The sequence below is a fragment of the Juglans microcarpa x Juglans regia genome, chromosome 2S (genome assembly GCF_004785595.1).
Source record: "Juglans microcarpa x Juglans regia isolate MS1-56 chromosome 2S, Jm3101_v1.0, whole genome shotgun sequence".
Taxonomy (NCBI): Eukaryota; Viridiplantae; Streptophyta; class Magnoliopsida; order Fagales; family Juglandaceae; genus Juglans; species Juglans microcarpa x Juglans regia.
In genome coordinates, this window is record NC_054597.1 from 2,151,194 (window position 1) to 2,172,863 (window position 21,670).

The following is a 21,670-nucleotide window of genomic DNA, read 5'->3' on the forward strand; positions in this document are numbered from 1 at the left end:
TATTTCAATGATTTCATAGTTCTTCACGCAACTATCCAAACGCAAAAGACTGCTTTCGACACCTAACTGAAAAGAGAAAAAAGGAAGAAAGAGAGAAGAAGGAATATCGCTTGCCAAGCGAAGTCGTTCAGTAAGCTTCACTTCAACTCTTGCAGTCTACACAGTGCTATCTCCAAGTTTCATTTCCATTCACATTCTCTCCGAAATCAAGCACCACGAGATTCTCGATCACCTTTTGTTTTCCCCTCCTCTCACTCAATCAGAAAGCTTCACATGCTTTGTCGTTTCCTCTCTCTCTTCACGCAGTTTTCACGGAATCCCAATTCCCACGGCTTGAATCTTCGAATTTCGTTTTTCGTCTCCAACTATGGATCCTGAACTGAAAGGAGATGATTAGAGGAGTTTCTCCAAGCCCTAAATCAAGTGAAAGCAGCAGCTAAATGAAGCGAAAAGTTCCCCAGCAGAAATCCCATAATTATAAATGGAGGAGGAAGCTTTTCGCGGCGATATTGCTAGGGTTTTGTTTCGTAACTTTGATGCTGTTGATGCAGAGTCAGTACAGTCGGATCATGATGCAGATGCCGGTGCCGAAGATCGCATTCATGTTCATCGCCCGGAATCGTCTTCCTTTGGACTTGGTTTGGGATGCATTCTTTCAGGTATTGTTTAAATGGATTTCCTTTGGTCATTAGCACTAATAGTAACTGTTGTATTAGTATGATTTCCATTCTGGTTCGTGTGGCATTGGTTTACTTTTATGGTGTTCTTTTTTTATTAAACGCCGCTATAAGGCCCATAATTTATACTACGACGTTTTCTTGTGGCAGTCGCCGTTGATGTTGCACGGCTGCATTTATTATTATTTTTTTAACGGCGTAATAGGTGCGAATTTCATTGGAAATATAGCATTAGAATCGCAAGGAGAATTACTAGAGAAAAAAACAATTAAGAAGAATTCATGGCGTTTTCTTCCCAACTTTTTTTTTCATTGGTAAATGAAATTTTATTGATCATAAGAATAGGCAAAACGGGTCATATACAAGAGCAACGCCTAGAAGTGATGTTCTAGTTATACCAGAAATTCATGAATAGTCATGCCATTAAAATCAATTACAATCGACCATTAGAACAAGGTGTTAAAAAAGAAAGTTCTAAGTTCATCCAATGACCGCTCACGATCTTCGAAGTTTTGCTCTTTCCTTTCCCACCATAGACATATTGGAACCATCTTCCTAATTGCAGCAATCTGAGAACTGCTTTGAAGATATGATTTCCACTTCGCTTCATGTGGCATTAGTTCATAAAGGACCAATTTAGCTGCTACTTTATTACTTATATGTTTTTTATATGGATAATTGTATAGAAGCTCGTGCGTGTAAATATGAGTTATATCTGCATGTGTATTAAAGAAGGAATTATCTTGTTGTGCAGGGAGGGGAGAACAAGTTTTCGATTTATGTTCACTCCAGGCCCGGGTTTCTGTTCAACAAGGCAACAACAAGATCTGCCTATTTTTTTAATCGTCAAGTTAATGACAGTATACAGGTGCTCATTCTTCCCATGGAATCTTAAAATAGAAACTACAAGCCGATTTTTTTTCCAGAGCATTGCAAGCCCATTACTTGAATAACCTGTGTTTTGTCAAGTAGTCAGCACACCAAAAGATAAATTTTTAGGGAGACAAAAGGTTTCTGCAAGAGCTCAAAGCCACAACGTTTCCTTGAGGAATTCCACAAGTGTTTAAACTACTATGTCTTTCATTACTGATTGTTAAGCTAACAGCATCCACTTGTTTGTGCCCCAACTGAATGTTATTGTTTTCTTAGGCTGCTTTTGACTCCACTTTTGATCGCAAGTGTAAGCACATGTGCACCCTTCTGTGCATATCATCATGTATTGGAGATCATGACTACAGTATAGGGATCTCCATATGTAAAATGCACTTGTGAATGATGGCACGTTAATGTTTTATCCTGTACCCTAGGTGTGACTACACTAAATGCTTCCTGTAGCTCTTTACGTTAAGTGTGGTGGCTCACTTGGCTGTTGCTGCGATGTCTATGCATTTCAAAAGATGGATTTAAGAAGTGTGTTTTTGAGTATATATGTGGAGCTGCCTACTTATCTGGTCCCGAAGATGACAGCTATACTTTCTGGTGAGGGACCTCAATAGTTTGAGTCTTGCATCTCACATGCAGTAGAGGTTAAAGGTTTGAATCCATGTTTTGTGTTTGTTAGACATTGCTCAAACAAGAAGTTAAGCAAGATTAGGTGTTAAAATGATACGTTTTTATTTAATTTGGAAGAACGTTTGCAACGGCTCATTGATATAATGATTAATTTCTTATAAAATGCACATAGCTCTAAAATTACTATTGGTTATAGCGTAGATTAGACGTGAAATTAAATAATATGCTTTATGCATCATCTTGGTTTGGTTCATTATGAAATTTGATCAAATATAAATCTTTACTTTGCTATCTCTTTTTAGTGTGATACTATTCAGTCATGTTGTTATTCACCAGGTAGATTGGGGTGAGTCCAGCATGATTGTGGCAGAGCGTATATTACTTAAGCATGCACTTGAGGATCCTTTCAATGATCGCTTTCTGTTTCTCTCAGACAGGTGATGATTGATCACAATATTGATTTGTAGTATTTACTGTGCATATTTTCATATTTGAGTTGCATTGAACAGATTATTAAGATTTTTCATTATGTTTGCATGTTTAATTGGTTAATAGATGTTGGTTCAGTTAATGGACCAAAATCTTTTGTTAGTTATTTTAAAGTTGTAGATGGCTATGGTTGTGCTTTTTCCATCTAACAACAGCTCAGTTGATCTCATCTCAGCTGCATACCTCTATACAACTTCAGCTACACATATGACTATATCATGTCCACACCAACTAGTTTTGTAGACAGGTGAGCGGTCTAGTCCTTAAACAGATATATCTATCTCTATGTTTATCCACATGCATACAGATAATGAATTCCATCTCCTCTTACATTTTGGGTTTGGGCGTGTCATTCGCCAAAGCTTCTATGAAGGGTGGTCCAAGCTTCTTACAAATTATGCTTAAATTCATTCTCAAATCTTTGAAAATTCTGCATTGACCGTACTTGCTAATATATTTCCAACAATTAAATGCTGGAAGCAGTTTTGCTGATACAAAAGAGGGCCGCTACAATCCAAAAATGGATCCCGTTATTCCAGTTCTTAACTGGAGGAAAGGATCTCAGGTAAGATTTTTTTTTTTTTGATAAGTAAGAAATTTATTGATTGAATGAAACTAGGCAACGCCCATGTGCACAGAAAGTATACAAAAGAGACTGATAATCACATTCTAGAAAGCTGAAAAGAAAATAAGAACTCGTGAACGTTCCCACCCTTTAGTACAATAGCAGCCAGCCATGGAACTAAAGAAAACACAAAAAAATTCCATAATTCCCCCACATTTCTCTCCTTGTTATTGAATCATCTCTCGTTCTGTTCCATCCATATACACCACAATAGACACAAAGGAACCATCTTCCATGTTGCTGCGAGTTGAGGGCAATGATGATGCCTATTCCAACATGCTAAAAGTTCCGTCACTCTTAGACATGACCCAAGACAGCCCGGCTCGACTGAAAATTCCTGGCCATAGCTCCCTCGCCACCTCACAATGCAGGAAAAGGTGCTCAATTAATTCGCCATTACTTTTACACATGTAACACCATTCCATCACGATCATACCACCTTTCCTCAAATTGTCAGCAGTCAAAATCTTTCCCAAAGCAACAGTCCAAGTAAAAAAAGAGACCTTCGGAGGTACGGGAGCTCTCCAAATACCTTTCTAAGGGAACCGAATGGGTTGATGAGCTGCCAACTCTTTATAGAAGGACTTAACAGAAAATTTTTTGCGCCCTGAATGTTTCCACATCATTCTATCCCTTCCATTTCCTCCTAACTTCTTGGAATATAAAAGGCTATATAAACCTGCTATTACATCCACTTCCCAGTCCTGCACATTTCTGAATAAGATCAAATTCCACAGAACACTCCCATTGTCACGGCACAATACATCTGAGACAGCGGCCTGCTGATTTTCAGCCAATCTAAAAACAGTTGGAAAACCAGTAAATAGAGCACTCTCGCCACACCATACATCAAACCAAAAACTGATTCTAGTCCCCATTCCCACCTCAAAACTAGTGTGTTTTACAAACTCCTCCCACCCCTTTTTGATAAATTTCCAAAGGCTTACACCAAAGGAACCCCTACCTTCCGTAGAACACCAACCCCCCCCAATCACAACCATACTTCCGAACCAATCTCCACAATGAATCCTCTTCCAGTTGAAATCTCTACAACCACTTCCCCAAGAGGGCTTTGTTAAAAAATGAGAGGCTACGCACCCCCAAACCTCCCGACTCCTTCGGGCAACACACCTTCTGTCAACTCAGAAGATGAAATTTATGTTCTTCCCCCATACCACCCCACAAGAAACCCCTAAACAATTTCTCCATCCGATTGGCCACTCCCATCGGTAAAGGGAACAATGATAGAAAATAAGTAGGAAGATTGGAGAGGGTACTTTTGATGAGTGTAAGTCTCTCCCTCTTTTGATAAGTAGAGCCGTCTCCAAACTGCCAATCTTTTTTCTACCTTCTCTACAATTTTGCCATGAAAAAGGCCCCCAAAGGAAGGCCCAGATATTTCATCGGAAGAGAGGCCACTTTGCACCCCAACAAACTTGCTAGATGATTAATATTGTCCACCACCCCCACCGGGACGAATTCCGACTTTTCTAAATTCACCTCAAGGCTCGAGACAGTTTCAAAACACAAAAGAATAGTCCTTAAAGCTTGCAAATGTCCACTGTCAGCATCACAATGGATTAAAGTGTCATCTGCATACAATAAATGAGAAATGAAAAAGGCACCGGAGGTAGAGTTACCCACCTAAAAACCAGCAATAAAACCTCCTCTTACCGCCGCCTCCACCATACGACTCAAAGCCTCCATCACTACAACAAAGAAAAAATGAGATAATGGGTCCCCTTGTCTCAAGCCCCTTGAACTCGAGAAGAAACCACAGGGTTGCCCATTAACTAAAACAGAAAACCGAGTGTATGATACACAATGTTTCACCCAACCGCACCACCTATCTCCAAAACCGCACCTTCTCAACATATATATCAAAAAATCCCAGCACACATGATCATAGGCCTTTTTCCATATCCAACTTGCAAATTACTCCTGGAATACCTGCCCTCAACCGGCTATCCAGGCACTCATTCGCTACCAAAACTGAGTCTAAAATTTACCGGCCACGTACAAAGGCATTTTGGAACTTGGAAATAATTTTATCCATCACCACGCTCATATGATTAACTAACACCTTTGAAATAATTTTATAAATCACGCCTACCAAACTGATGGGGCGAAAATCTTTCAAGTCAATAGCACCTGCTAGCTTCGGAATGAGAGCAATAAAAGTAGCATTAAGGGACTTTTCACACTTTTGGCAAGAATGAAATTCATGGAAGACCCTCATCACGTCCTCTTTCACTATGTCCCAACTTTCTTGAAAGAAAGTCATAGAGAAATCATCCGGACCCGGAGCTTTATCTTTGCACATCCCTCTTACTACCTGCAGCACTTCTGACTCCTCCAACGGTCTCTCTAACAAACTCGCTGCAACACCATCCAACTGCTCAAAGTGTAATCCATCCAATTTAGTAAGCTCTTCATAGAGAAACCATCAGTTTATGGAATATTTCTTCTTGAAATTCAATAAAAAGCTAGAAACAGAATCAAATATATTGCTTGAAATTTTCGAGTAGATAAGCTGTCTTGTCTCACTTCTGTCTTTGCTTTGTCCTCTTGCAGTGGGTTGTTCTGACTAGAAAGCATGCAGAGGTTGTTGTGGAGGACAATACTGTGTTTCCCATGTTTCAACAGCATTGCAAGGCAAGTTATCTTCTTACTATCATTTGTAACTATGTAAATGTGAGGAGAGTTGCCTTATAAGCGTAATAAATTGGAGTTTGTGTAAGCTTACACAACTTCACGACATTATCATAAACTGTCATCTTACTATTGGTATTGTCAAAGGATGGTGACTCTTTATAATCTGAAAAAATGGCATAATGTACATATTTCTGTTTTTAAAATGAGGTTTTGTTAAATCAACTACATTGGTATTTGGACATGCTGTTTACTGGGAAGACCTGCCCTCAATGAAAACTGTGTGGCTATTGATTTAGTTTCCCTTAGTGTACGAGGTATATGGCTGTGTACTCTTTTTAGCTTTTACTGTTTGAGACACAAAAATATGAAGTTTTTTCCACAATGTTATGAAGTTCTATATTTTTCAGCTTTCCTTTGTCCATCATATTACCAGTCAAGATCTGGACAAAGGAAAACTTCAGTATTTCTGGTGTGGATGGCAGGCAGGTCTATATTGTCCATATTATGCAAGTAAACTGAAACTGTTTGAGGGAGAGGGGCGCTATTATGTGGCTCTTCGAGTTCCTTTCCTAGATAGCTTTGGTTATTATAAATTTAAAATTTTTATTTATTTTTTTCGTCAGTAAATTTAAACTTAAAAACGTTTTTTCCTTTATCAACGTTTTGTAGTTTTACATGTTCCTTTTTTTTTTTTTTTTTTATCAATAATGCAGAGAAGGTCACTACCTGAGTTTTGGCGGGATCAGCCTCTTGTAAGTTATTTTTATTTTAGCAGTTATCTTTTCCAACATCATTTGGTGATTGCCTCATTTTTCCAACACTGTATAATCGACTTTGTCTGCTCTCCAAAAAAAGCAATTTGGTACCTAAATATTACAATGTATAAAATCTATATGCCAGCATGCTGACCTAAAAATTATTTTCAAAATTGATATTAAGGTCAAATATATTTTATCAGTAACTTCTATTAATTGTTTGCAATAGATGAATTTTAGTAGTTCTTTCCATGTGCAGCCTGCTGATGCATCCAAGGAGCATAATTGTATACCAGATGAACATTATGTTCAGACATTACTGGCTGTAAGATAAATTCTGAGCCTAACCTATCTTGATAGCTTTAGACTCATTTAAATTAAGAGGGCTAATGAACTTTCAGATTATAAAATATGACGTTGGCAACCACTTTGGACATATGTTTGCTCTCTGTTTCTCTGTTACGTAGACGCAGAAATATGTTCTCGAAAAAACTAAAACAGGGAGTCAAATGCTGAGCTGATACTTTGTTTCATAATTTTTTTTTATATGGAACTTTGTTTCATAAATATTTATGTCATGATGATTGGATGTGCAAGTTTTCAATTGATCAAAATTAAATGTGGCATTTAAAATCAGATAAGACGCTGAAATAGAACCAGTGGTACTAAGCCCAGTTTGTGTCTTATAATGTGGTTCTTATTGTTTGATTCTTCTACTGCCATCACTAAAGGTTTTATGAAATATTTTCTGATTCTTAAACCATCTATCTGCACTCCATTTCAATCAGTGCACGAGAATTCGATTTAAAGAAAATGGAGCATGGAGTTTGAGGGGCTAAAAAGGGATTGTCAACATGATTACACATCTTACAGTTCCTTTATCTATTGAATTTCAGCAAGAAGGCCTTGAAGGAGAAGTCACACGAAGATCACTGACATACAGTTCATGGGATCTCTCATCCTCCAAAGACCATGAACGTCGTGGATGGCATCCGGTGACTTACAAGTTTTCAGATGCTACTCCCATGCTTATCCAATCTATAAAGGTATTACTTCCCTGGCTTTGCAAGCCATCCTTTGATAAGTCTCATATTCTAGTAGATTTCATTCCTTGTATCTATCTCAAGGCTGTGTTTTGTATTAGATAAGCGCGGCTTAGGGAAAATCTTAGTCGTCGTGAAAACCTACTTGCTTTGTGGTCCAATATTAAACTTAATTGATTGAAAATACCATGGTTCTCCAAGATTGAGAAAAATAAGTAAACTCTCTTCAGATGTTTTTTTCACCTTATAGAATGCAAGTATAATTTTTATGTAAATCATCATGTGTATATACTTCATACTTCTGTGCTAGGGGGACAAGAAAAAGACTGGCCTGTTTACTGTTTTCATCGATGAGAAATTATGTTTATGTGGAACATTAGATCTCGGTATATCTGCTATATTCCCTGTACGAGTCAAATTCAATATTACCTTGAGAGACTATTAAAAAACATATAGAAGGGGCATAGTAACAAATTTGATGATTTATACAGGACACAGATAATATCTATTATGAGACTGAATACCGAAGAGAGTGGTGCAGTAGCAAGGGGAAACCATCCCCATGCTTTCTTTTTGCAAGAAAATTCACTCGGCCTGCTGCTCTCCGGCTTCTTAATTTGGTAGGTTTCATATCTTCATATGCACTATTAAGATGAATTGTTGGCAAATAAATCAGATTCAGTTGCCTTGATAGTTTTTAACTTCCATTCTTTTTCTTGCAAACATGGTGGACGTTTTCCGATGAACAGTCTCTGCTGGGAGCTTTCAATGAAGCAACAAGGAAATCTAATCTATGGTGAAGTAGATATCCGTTGTAAGTTTAAAGTAGCTAAAATTAGTAGTCTTAACCCATAATGAATAGAGTTCTGTAATCTGCATTGAAAAATAGAGGGATTTGTAAATTGTAGAGGCAAATGATAAATAAAATAAAAAAAGTAAAAAAGAAGAGCAAAACCATCTAAATGTGGCGTGTGTAATATATTTTTAGCTATATAAATCAAACGAAAAGGGAAAGACCATTGTACTTTCTAGTTCAAATCTCTCATCAGCTTCATCAGACAGTCGGATAGGAAGGATCTTGCACAATAACGACCTTATCCCGATCTTTTAGGTGCATTATTTCCTTGCCCAAAGTAAGAAGGCTAAGCGCATGGCTAAACATAGGGATTGCATTTTGAGCTGCGGGGGAGGTCGAAACTGGCAATGAGTTTTGTCGTTGATGTGCATTGGGTCAAACTGAGAGTTGTATGAACATTAATATGGGTTTTTTGGCGAACTTTATTCAAATGCTAAAGTTGCGCTGTGTCAATCTTGTGAAACCTGTATCACTGTGCCCACCCGAAAACGATAATATAAGGATTGGAAATAAGGCCACGTTTGGGTGTTGAAATGATCTTAAATGATTTGAGTTGATAGGTAAATAGTAGTGTTTTGTAGATCTTATTGAAATGTATTTGAATATATAAAATAAGTTAAAATATGTGTTTAAATGTATGGATGAGTACTCACAATGGATTCTTTATCCTATTCTTTAAGGTACAATACCAAAACTCACTTTTTCTATTTTACATAATGACTTTTACAATATGTCATCCATCAGTTTATCTATTTTTTCTCTATATCATTTAAATATTTTTTTTATTCTTTTAAAATATTTCATTTCTATCAATAAATTTACAATATCCATATTTTTTTTATTTGCAATTTGTTTTTATATACAATGTAAAATAATTCAGTCCTATACAAAAAAAAAAAAAAAATATATATATATATATATATATATATAAGCCAAATAAAAAATCAAAATGTGAAAAAATTGGTTTAAAAATATTTCTAATATATTTTTTAGAAGAAAATGAAATAGTGTTTTAAATGATGAACGTTAAAAAGAATTTGCTTACATGATAAAAATCAAAATAAAAGAAAATAAGGGAGTAAATGATATATAATAAAAAAAATTTACAGGATGAATAGTACCCGTTACGTGTAGCGAGTTACCGTAGTTAATTATATTTTACAATTCTTTTTACACAATCGGATGGAATTCCTTTTTAGAGTAATTCTTTAAATAATTTATATTTTTTTTGTATAACACAAAAGTAATTGAGTGCTCTATTGAGATATGTTTAATTTTTTTATGAAAAGTTGAAAAACTAGGAGTGACCGAGTTTATCACTTATTAATTTGAGATAAATTGAGTAAGGGTTTGACATAACATACTAAAACAAAAAATGGAAACGAATTCTGCCTGCATTTGAGTGTCGTGGTGCTTCTTACTCTGAAAGGCAAAATAAATTCATTGTTCTTTCCTTAAGCGTTATATCTAGTTTCATTACTGAGAATAATTCAAGTATTTTTAGAATATTTTAGTATTATTTATTATTTTATTATTATTATTTTTTATATATATATATTTTTTACTATTATTTAATATTTTATTATTACTTTTTTATTACTATTTATAGAATAATTGAAAATACCTTCCTACCCAAACGGTCGACCAGCTATTTTACTTATCTATCGAATGCATGCATCTATTGTAACAACCTGGGACGCGCACGTCCTAGCTCCATTACATTTCTGCATAATTTTTTTTTTATTTAATCTTCTAGCTTCTATTATAAATCCCGCGGGGGGGTGATCTAACTCCTATATATGATCCAGACTCCAAAGAAAATTAGACATGCCTAACACAACAACATTACAGGTACGGTACCCGCACAATCGTATTCCAATTTCCTCCTACCTTAAAGTTGGTTTATAATTAAAATACTACTTTGGACGCTCTAGAGAAGGGCGTGCAGTGTGTTCTTTCCTGTTTAGTTCACTCACAACCACAAGCGCGCGTCATTCAACAATCTAGCAATTACACGTCCATTTTTCCCCACACGTGTGGTCGCTTCGTAAACCCCACCTTAAATTACCATCATGTACTAGTTGAGCAAACAAACGGTTGTTTCCTTACACTTTCCATTTTTTCGGTACAACGCCGAGCCTCCACGTGGCAATACTGTACTCACCCACGTACCACCCAATCTTTTTTACTGAGGCTTATGAGATCGGTGGATGATGGTCTCATTTGCGTGCAAGGGCGATGGTCGGCACGCCACCGCTACAGAGTGGACGAATTCTTTATACAACTTCCGCATAGTGAACCCAACTTGGCGCTGCGTTAGTGGCTGGAGTTGAACTAGAAAGCCCACAACTATATGGCCCACATGAGCCTAAAGAAAAAGGCCCACACACTTTTGAATAAGAATATTGTATTTATATAAAATAAAAAAAACAAACAAAGCTCCAAATTGCTCTGACCTTGGAAACCATTATACCGGCTTAATTTGGATCTTCAACGATTCTCAACTCATTTCAATTTATCTCAATTCATTATTATAATTTTTTTAAATTTTAATACAAAATATAATAAAAAATTTAATTTTTTCAAATCTCAAAATAATAATAATATTAAAAAATAATATTCTAATAATATTTTATCATCTCAACTCAACTCAACTCACTTTAACATCCAAACACACCGTTAGTCTACATCTAATCTCTAAATAGAGACTATTTATGTAAATTCATGTAGTTATATTTAGAAAAATTTTAAAATTACAATAATATTTCTTTTAAAATTATATTTTTCTCATTTATCTTTATTTATTAATGAAACTATACATATAATCTCTACTCAGAACAGTAAATAAAATTTCTCGTATATGTATTGTATCAAACTCTTGTTAAACAACGTAGACAGCTCTTTTGGATTTGGTTTAGGTAGTGAAAATATTTAAGAAATGTTGAAAATATTTGTAAATAATAATAAAAAAATATTAAATAGTAATAAAAAGTAGATAAAAAATAAAAAATAATAATAAAATAGATAAAAAAATAATAATAAAATAAAAAATAATAGTGAGAGTATCTCAAATATTCTTACTATCTAAACATATCTCAGTTAAACAATGTAGACAGCTCTTCTAAGCCATTGTGGATGGACGACACGTGTCAGATTTCAGGTCTTTCATTCTCAAGAAATTTAGACGTGTCAAATGATCAACTTTTGCTAAAGATAGTACCACACCAACTGCAACTCTTTGGACTTGCACCTTTCTTGGGTGTTTTTCTTCCTTGCTCCATCGGGCTACCTGTACAGTTTTATGGAATCAGGCATCATGACTACCCAATTGATAATGAAAAAATCTATTTTATCTCTCTATTTTGTTTGCTTGATCGTTGGTTAAATTTTTTTTATTTAATAATTAAAAAAATAATTTTAAATATATTAATATATTTTTTTAAATATTTAAATATATTAAAAAAATATAAAAAAAAAACTTACTGCCCAACAGTCAAGTTAGGGCAGCATAATAGCCGCATCCATTGATAAATTCAAATCGCATATATTTAAAGTTAGATAATCACTCTTTAGATTGGAAACTCCACTCAATTTATCTCATATCATAATTATAACTTTATCAAATTTTCATACAAAATATAATAAACAATTCAACTTTTTTAAATTTCAAAATAATAATAATATTAAAAATAATATTATAATAATATTTTATTCAACTCATTTAAAATCATTTCAACTCATCTTTAAATCCAAATGGAGCCTAAGTCTTCTTGCAAGCGAATTCGTGCATCAAACTGCGTATTGATGTTGACATATAAAGCATCTGTTTAATAAAATAGTGTAAATTGAGACGAAATTGATTTTTGTGAGATATGAGACATTCTTCTTCTCTTAAAATTTTATTTATTTATTTATTTTTTTAATAAAAAAAATAATGTCAACATCAATACACAATTTGATGCGTCAAATCACTTGTACCTTACTCTCGACAAAGTATAAGTTATTCTTTTAAGATTCCACTGTAAAACTCATGTCCCAAGTCGAGAGAGGCAAAAAGAAAACTGAAAAGATATAAGATGATTAATCACTTCCCCCAAACGATTTCATTTTGATTGGTGCGGCCAGGCAAATTTAGGGAGAAAATTAATCAAGGGATTCCATATATATCAACCGAAATGGCATGTGTCTCAAAATAAAAATAAAAATAAAAATCACAACTAGACCAATACTTGTCGTTTTTGCATAATTTTGACAAAATTACAACCTAAGTTTTAAATTAAGAACTAGGGTCATGTATAAGTTTGAAATGATAGACAAAACATATATATATTATTTTATATATATATATATTATATATATATATGAGCATAATACTTTTAAATTCAGTTTCACCATCCAATTCCGTTACTGACCCAAAAAACTCACACTACAATATTGTACGTTCAATTAGCCAGCTAGTTGAAAACTTGAAATATTGATCGCCCTCTTCTTATAAAGATGCCGACAATTTGAAAGCGTGTTACTGTTAAGATAATTTATAGTATTTTTAGTACCGTATCTGAATATTTTCGCTTTCCTAAATTTACCAGTCGGTCAAACCTAAATTTAAGGGCTTGACGTTACATTTCTCTCCTCTTGACCATAAAACCATACAGAATTTTTTGTCCGCGAGGAATCGGGAAACGGGATAATCTAAAATAATTGAAAATTGAAATATTTCTCCCAAAGTAGTAAGTAATATATAATAAAATAATTTTTCTAATTAACTTTAATATAATATTGTATTATATTTCCACGCACTTTCCCGTCACCTTCGTACTCCATGCTTTGCTCCGCTTATAAAATCGACACTTCCCATATTCGTTGAGCCATCCAAACCGCAAGTTAAAAGATTTCATACACTGTGCAGATCGAGATCGGGTTTATTTTGAAGATTGCCCAGAATCTTCACCATTTCTCGCTTTCATTTCCTATAAATTCAACCCCAGCTAGCTACCTTTTTTCTCCTATATAGCCCTTTAGCTTTCTGTCTCGAACCACAAAAGACTTGTCCATATTCTCTATTGATTAGCAATTCTTCGATAATCTCTGTTTCGTTACCATTCTCTTCTTTGTTCATCAATGGCTCCAAGTTTTTGCAAAGATGGTTCAGATGTCACCACCCTCGTCGGCAGTTTTAACCACTCTCCGATCAAGTTGGAGGGTTCAAGTTTCCTGGCCAATGGCCATGTCATTCTCTCCGACGTCCCTGACAATATTAGCGTTGCCCCTTCACCCTACACCTCCATTGACAAGTCAATCACTTCCCTCGGATGCTTTGTCGGCTTCAGCGCCGCTCATTCAAGTAGCCGACACGTCGTTCCTGTAGGCAAATTGAGGGACATTAGGTTCATGAGTATATTTAGGTTCAAGGTCTGGTGGACCACCCACTGGGTTGGCTCCAATGGCCGAGACCTCGAGAACGAGACCCAGATGGTGGTTCTCGAAAAATCAGACTCTGGTCGTCCATATGTTCTCCTCCTTCCTCTCATCGAAGGTCCATTCCGGGCCTCGATCCAGCCCGGCGACGACGACAACGTCGATCTCTGCGTCGAGAGCGGCTCGACAAAGGCCACTGGTGGTTCCTTCCGGAGCGTCATGTACGTGCAATCCGGTGAAGATCCGTACGTCCTGGTCAAGGAGGCCATGAAAGTCATCAGGGTTCACTTGGGCACGTTCAAGCTTTTGGAGGAGAAAACCCCTCCTGGTATCGTGGAAAAATTCGGTTGGTGCACGTGGGACGCATTCTATCTTACGGTGCACCCTCACGGTGTCTTAGAAGGCGTGAGAGGGCTCGTCGAAGGTGGGTGCCCCCGGGGCTCGTATTACTCGACGATGGGTGGCAGTCCATCTGCCATGATGCGGACCCAAGCACCCAAGAGGGCATGAACCAAACCGTAGCAGGCGAGCAAATGCCATGCAGGCTCTTGAAGTTTCAAGAGAACTACAAATTCAGAGACTACATCAGTCCGACCAAGTCCAGTACTGTCGGTGTCCCCAACAAGGGCATGGGTGCCTTTATTAGGGACCTAAAGGAGGAGTTCAAGAGTGTGGACTATGTCTACGTGTGGCACGCACTGTGTGGGTACTGGGGCGGTTTGAGGCCCAATGTCCCGGGAATGCCTGATTCTGTGGTTGTGAAGCCGGAGCTCTCACCGGGTTTGAAGCTGACGATGGAGGATCTGGCGGTGGATAAGATAGTTGACACTGGAGTTGGGCTGGTCCAACCGGAGGTCGTTCATCAGATGTACGAGGGTCTACACTCACACTTGGAGGCTGTTGGCATCGATGGAGTCAAGGTCGACGTTATCCATGTAATTCCCAACCACCTCTCAACTTCTTCTTCTTCTTCTTTTTTAGTTAAAAAAAGGAGCTACGTGTCAACCATTATACGTTGAACTGTTAATTCGGTCGGCACGTTAACATCAGTACTTTAATGTTTTTTTTCCTTCTATTCAAACTGTGTTCTCGTGACTGATGAGTCATGAGGACGTTGAATTTATGGCTAGGTGGTTTGTTTGTGTCGATGTCGTACGTACGCACGCGTGTGTTTTTCTCTAATCAGTGGTATAATTTTTGCGTAGTTGCTGGAGATGGTGTGCGAGAATTACGGTGGAAGAGTGGAGCTGGCAAAAGCATATTACAAAGCATTGACGGCTTCGGTGAGGAAGCACTTCAACGGAAATGGTGTAATCGCTAGCATGGAGCACTGCAACGATTTCATGTTCCTCGGAACCGAGGCCATCTCTCTCGGCCGTGTTGGTATGTCACTGCTGCACTAATATTGTTTTTCATTTTTTTTTTAATAATTTTCTCTTGGAAATTAATTAATTTAGCCTTTTTATGGCATTATTTAACCTTAGTAATTTTCAAAATTGTTCTCAAATAATGTTAATTAACGTGTTACATTTGCTATACAGGGGACGATTTCTGGTGCACTGATCCATCTGGTGATCCAAATGGCACATTTTGGCTGCAGGGGTGTCACATGGTGCATTGCGCCTACAATAGCTTATGGATGGGCAACTTCATCCACCCAGATTGGGATATGTTCCAATCTACTCACCCATGTGCTGCTTTCCATGCTGCATCGCGGGCTATTTCTGGAGGTCCTATTTATATAAGCGACACTGTTGGAAAGCACAACTTTGAGCTGCTCAAGACACTTATTCTGCCTGATGGCTCCATTTTGCGCTGCGAACACTACGCACTTCCAAGCCGAGACTGCCTCTTCGAGGATCCTCTACATGATGGAAAGACCATGCTCAAAATCTGGAACTTGAACAAGGTGGCCGGACATATATATGGAACTTGAATATATATATATATATATAGGCATGTGTTTTGTTTCTTTCCAGGTTGATATCTCCATGTTCTTACTCTCTTTGTTTTACTTTTTTTTTTCCTGGCCTACAGTACACTGGAGTTCTTGGGGCATTCAACTGCCAAGGAGGTGGATGGTGTCGTGAAACCAGGCGCAACCAATGTGCTTCCCAATATTCCCATGTTGTCACCTCTCTAGCTAACCCAAAAGATATTGAGTGGAAGAGTGGAAAGAAACCAATTTCCATTGAAGGGGTACAAATTTTTGCCCTGTATTATCACCAGGCCAAGAAGATAGTCCTCTCCAAGCCATCCGAGAACGTGGAGATATCGTTGGAACCATTCAATTTCGAGCTCATTACTGTTTCTCCAGTGACCTTTTTGGCTGGAACATCTGTTCAATTTGCTCCAATTGGCTTGGTGAACATGCTGAATACTGGTGGAGCCATTCAATCCTTGGCCTTCAATGATCATATTGAGGCTAGCAACTCAGTTCAAATTGGCGTGAAGGGCACGGGAGAAATGAGGGTTTTCTCATCAGAGAAACCAATAGCTTGCAAGATTGATGACAAGGTTGTACCATTTGAGTACAAGGAGTTCATGGTTGTTATTCAAGTACCATGGCCTAGTTCTTCTAACTCATCAATGGTTGAGTACATCTTCTCAACTTAGGGGACCGATTATTGTTAGGTTCCCTTAGGACTTCGATGATCCCAAGGTTTTTTTTTTCCTTTTCAAATTTAGAAGTACGATGAGTTTTTTTTACCCCATCTTGGGGGAAAGTAACCAAGTGAATTAAGCAATATGGAAGTTATATATTATTACAGTTCGTTTTCCAGCAGTTGCCTATTTTTTAATTTTCTTTGCAAAAGTATTTTGAATTCTGGTAAATAGGCATGTTATGTATTAGTTACTATTCACTCTCATACCTTATACCTATAGTTAATTCATAGGTATAAGAGTGTTTTTCATATAATATATGAGTATTTTTCATAAAATACTGGAGAGTGTGAATAGTAAATAGTAACTAATAAAAAGAATTTCTTCTAACAAAATAATTTTTCTCTTTTGTACGAATCAAACCAAGCCCCACTCCAATATTCAATACAATTAGTACAAGTGTAATGTTGTAGGTTATTTGTGAAAAAATAACTCCTATTAAAAAACGTAATTATTTTTACAATAGTATTGCACGAAATATATATATTTAAAACTCTAATAAATCATTTCCTTTTTATCAAATATTTTCAGCCATGATTGAGATGCTTCTTACCTTGATATGGGTTACAAGATTGCGTTTGGGCAGTAATATCTTAAAATATTCTGTAAATAATAGTAAAAAAATAATAAAAAAGTAATAATAAAATATTAAATAGTAGATAATAGTAATAAAAAATTAAGTTGAGATGATAAAATATTATTAAAATATTATTTTTTAATATTATTATTATTTTAAGATTTAAAAAAATTATAATAATAAATTAAAGTGAATTGAAGAAGCAAACGAAGCCCTAACATAGAGTCGAACAAAGGCCCAGCACACTCACAGAAAAAGAAAAAAGAAGAAAGGCCCAGCACCACTAGAAAACTGCGAAGAAAATACATTACTTGGAGAGGAAACTTTTTTGAACCTGAACATTTTTTAACCGCTGGGCATGATTTGTGTTACACACGCTCGTTTTCTTTCTCCGTTTTGTTTTCTCGTTAACACTCGCGACTTCCATATATAAATATAGCACAGAGAGTTCCCGATATCTTTAGGTGGTGAGGAACCGATGAATACGACGCCGTTCATGGACAAGCAGATAATGGATCTGTCGCAGGGATCGGCGGCGACGCATGGCAAAGACTTCATCGACCTGATGAATCATCCGGAAGAGGAGAAAGAAGGGGCTGATCCTCACACCCACCACGCACACCAAATCGGCGGAGCTCCTAGTAATGGTATTGATCAGAAGGAGGAGATCTTGCCCAGCTACGATTTCCAGCCCATTCGCCCTCTCGGAGCCGCTACATCTCCGTCACCCAATTTCGATGCCACCCCCATTCTCTCCGGTCGGGCATGGAGCTCCGCTTCCGATTCCAAGCTCAACACAGCCACATCCGCTGACACTCCTAATCCTATTAGAGTAATTCTCTCTCTCTCTCTCTCTCGTGGCTGACTTGGTAATTTAGGTTTTCTATGTGTTTTTTTTTTTGGTAGGCTTTAATGCTCCAATGGTGATCGTAGTGTGTATTTGATTGATTGATCTGTTTACTTAGTTAACGTGACTATTCATCGTGGCGTAGGGATAATGATTTGTCTAGAAAAGGTGTTGCGCTGGTGATCTTGGGTCAGGCATTGGTTGACGTCGGACTCAATTGGAATGTTGATTTACTACGATTTTCGATTGATATATTGGTCGTGGATGCACTATTTTTTTAAGCCTAATGATTTTGCTGTTGATGGATTATTGTGGATTAATGTGTCGGGAAAACTAGTCGCTTTTGTAAATTTGGGCACCGGTGCATATTATTCGAATGCATTGGTTCATGTGAAAAACAAATATACAAGCAAACCATAATTTTTTTTTCCTGTGTCTAATAGTACAGTTCAACAAATATGCTCATGGAGAAATGTTCCCCCTGACCCCCGTACCTAGATTTGAGGACTTATGATTTATGGAATACAGATTTTGATAAGGTTAACGATGGTAAAGAATCTGAACGGTTGACCCTGAGCATAATTGACATATCTGAGGATTTTCTCGGGGTTTTAATCAGGAAAGGCTAGTTTGAAAAAGAAAATGAAAATTTAGGGCAATCATATTTGTTCTTACCGCTTTGAACATCTTCCTACCACCCAATCCTCACATACTAAGAAGAAAAAAAATATATTGATCGGTGCTCATTAGTATGTCTAGAGTCCAGCATTTTTATCCAATATATATATAAAACAACTACTAATTGGGCCCTAGCCCTTGTTCTGAGGATTAAGTTGCTGGCACTAAAAGTTTTTTTAGTTTTGTGGTTCATCTTTTACTTGTTTTCTCTGACTAGGCTAAAAAATTAGGTCTTGAGACAATTCAAATGGATTTTGTTGTTATTTTTCTTTTTCCCCTCTCCTTTTTCATTTTGACTTATTCGTTTGTATGTATGTTGTTTTATCATTTCCTTTGGATTAACAATATTAGCAACCTTTGTTGGAATACTCCTTTCTTGTGTTTGAAACTTGAAGTGAGTGCTAATGTGCTGTTGCGCTATTGATGATAGACTATTATCTATTTCTAAGTATTCTTTGTGTACATTTAATTGGTGTCCCTATGTTTATACAGAATTACGGTTCTTTGGACTCCATTGAACCTGCAAAAGTCGTTATAGAGAAGGATCAAAGTGTCTTTGATTCTGCAGTTGTGTCTGAGATTGATCGAACAATGAAGAAACATGCAGATAATTTGCTACATGTGTTGGAAGGTGTTAGTGCACGATTAATGCAGCTGGAAAGCAGAACCCGCAACCTTGAGAATTCTGTAGATGATTTGAAGGTGTCTGTTGGAAACAATCATGGAAGCACCGATGGAAGAATGAGGCAGCTGGAGAATATTCTTAGAGAGGTAATTCCTTCATTATTGACATATCCTTTATTGCAACAGGAACTCTGAAGTGCATCTGGTATTTGGGTGAAATTTCATTGAATTTGGTGGATGTGGTGAACTCGTGCTCACAGCTTAAGTTGATTGTCGATGATTTATCATTATTGAAAGCATTTTTGGATTTGGTGAAGTGGATGGAAAGCCATCTAGCTAGGTGAATTTTTTGTGAAAAAAAGATGAATAGTTTGCTCATCACACTCTACAAGGTAACAAATAAGTGGATTGAACTTGATATTTGTTAAAATTTGGAAATCTGCTAATAAGCATGTGCCACCAAGAAGTGGCGTAGTCCATCCAGGATGTATATATCCATGTTTGCTGCATTAGTATATACATGCATGCATATTCATGTTGATTCATTCCTGTTCAGTGTAATGCGGCCACCCATTCCTTCCAAATGTTGGTGATCTTTAAGAATATTTATGAAGTGCTAGAATTTTCCTTCAGATACCATTGATCTTCATAATAATTTAGTTAGGGTTTGAAACTACTTGCTCATTTTTTCGGGAAGCCAAAACTTACTGCAGGAATTGGGAAAATAAAACTTTTGAAAGCAAAGTTGGGCTTCCCACTGATATATATGCAATCAATTTGATTAGAATGTTCACTTTCTTGTTTGCGTTGGGGCTAGCAAGAGCCCAGATATATGTCCCATACCAAGAGACGGGCAGTAGTGATCACTAAATCAATTGGATCTGAAATTATGGTATATTATGCATTCTAGCTATGTTGCACTGGTTTATTTATCATTACATTCTTCCCAATCGATATTTGTTCATTGACATGCAGGTGCAATCAGGGGTACAGGTATTGAAGGATAAGCAATTAATACTTGATGCTCAGCTTGAGCTTGCAAAGCTAAAAGTGTCCAAGGTAGACCAACAACCAGAAACCCAGAACACTGTGCAAGTGGATTCTTTGCAGCAGGCTGCATCTGCTCCTCAGCAGTCCCACCAATATCTCTCTCCTGTTAATAACCCACAAGCACTCCCTGCACTTCCTCCCCCTAATGCTCCACCTCAACCTTCTCCACATCCGAATCTTTCACCACCAGTTCAACTCCCTCCCCAGTTGCTTCAGAACCAGATCCCTTCTATTCCTCAGCGTGACCCTTACTTCCAACCACCTGGACAAACTCCAGAAGCCCCAAATCAGCAATATCAATCACCTCTAGGTCAGCAGTCGCATCCTCCTCCTGTAGCACCACCACATCAACAGTTTCAACCGGCCCCTCAACAACAGTTCTCCCAGCCACCACCCCAACTGCCTCAGCAGCATCCATCTCTTGTACCCGCTAATCCCACGCAACTTCAACCTGCGTTAAGCCACCATGCTGAAGAGTTACCTTATGCTCCACAGAACTACCCACCAAGCCTTCGTCAGCCATCATCGCAGACACCCAGTGGACCCCCTCCCCCACAACAGTTTTATGGGGCACCCTCTCACATGTATGAGCCACCATCAAGCAGATCCAGTTCAGGTTTTTCTTCCGGATATGGGTCACCATCTGGGCCTACCGAACCGTACCATTATGGTGTAGCTCCTCAATATGTTAGTACTCCTGCGGTGAAACCAACACTCACTTCTCCTGCTGTAATTCAGAGTGGTGGAAGTGGCTACCCACAACTCCCGACTGCTCGAGTACTACCTCAAGCCTTGCCCACTGCATCTGGGGTTAGTAGTGGTTCAGGTTCTACGGGAACAGGGAACAGGGTTCCCATTGATGATGTGATCGACAAAGTGACAACTATGGGATTTCCAAGAGACCATGTGAGGGCAACAGTTCAAAAGCTAACGGAAAATGGCCAGTCAGTGGACCTGAATATAGTGCTGGATAAGCTGATGAATGAAGGGGACGTACAGCCCCAAGAGGTTGGTTTGGTCGATAGTATAGGTGCTTTGCTTTCTTCCCCCAAAATTATCTTGTTTGCGCTGGAGTGTGTGAGGAGCTCGTCTTGAATTTTATTTGTGTATACCGACGATAAACGAAAGTGGATTGACTGAGTTTTTAAAATTTCTAGTCCCTTGCAATCTATATTTATCAAATTAATGTCTCATAAACTC

At 37.4% G+C, this 21,670-nt stretch overlaps 3 protein-coding genes across 3 annotated transcripts; all 3 read left to right on the plus strand.

The window, feature by feature from the left end:
• LOC121252876 (glycosyltransferase BC10) lies at positions 1 to 8,700 on the plus strand. The gene is made up of 12 exons (XM_041152707.1): positions 1 to 130; positions 307 to 659; positions 1,432 to 1,545; positions 2,526 to 2,626; positions 2,854 to 2,925; positions 3,162 to 3,243; positions 5,878 to 5,958; positions 6,672 to 6,710; positions 6,973 to 7,038; positions 7,610 to 7,759; positions 8,248 to 8,376; positions 8,506 to 8,700. The coding sequence occupies exons 2-12, from the start codon at positions 441 to 443 to the stop codon at positions 8,554 to 8,556; spliced, it is 1,104 nt and encodes a 367-aa protein (XP_041008641.1). The 5' UTR covers positions 1 to 130; positions 307 to 440; the 3' UTR covers positions 8,557 to 8,700.
• A 5,033-nt stretch (positions 8,701 to 13,733) lies between these two features.
• On the plus strand, positions 13,734 to 16,800 carry LOC121253147 (probable galactinol--sucrose galactosyltransferase 5). Its single transcript, XM_041153084.1, is given in 5 exon segments — positions 13,734 to 14,460; positions 14,463 to 14,965; positions 15,236 to 15,413; positions 15,572 to 15,939; positions 16,068 to 16,800. Coding segments are annotated over 5 exon segments (2,355 nt in total). The 3' UTR covers positions 16,647 to 16,800.
• An 805-nt stretch (positions 16,801 to 17,605) lies between these two features.
• Positions 17,606 to 21,670, plus strand: LOC121253148 (protein transport protein SEC31-like). The gene is made up of 3 exons (XM_041153085.1): positions 17,606 to 18,103; positions 19,289 to 19,567; positions 20,396 to 21,670. The coding sequence occupies exons 1-3, from the start codon at positions 17,750 to 17,752 to the stop codon at positions 21,563 to 21,565; spliced, it is 1,803 nt and encodes a 600-aa protein (XP_041009019.1). The 5' UTR covers positions 17,606 to 17,749; the 3' UTR covers positions 21,566 to 21,670.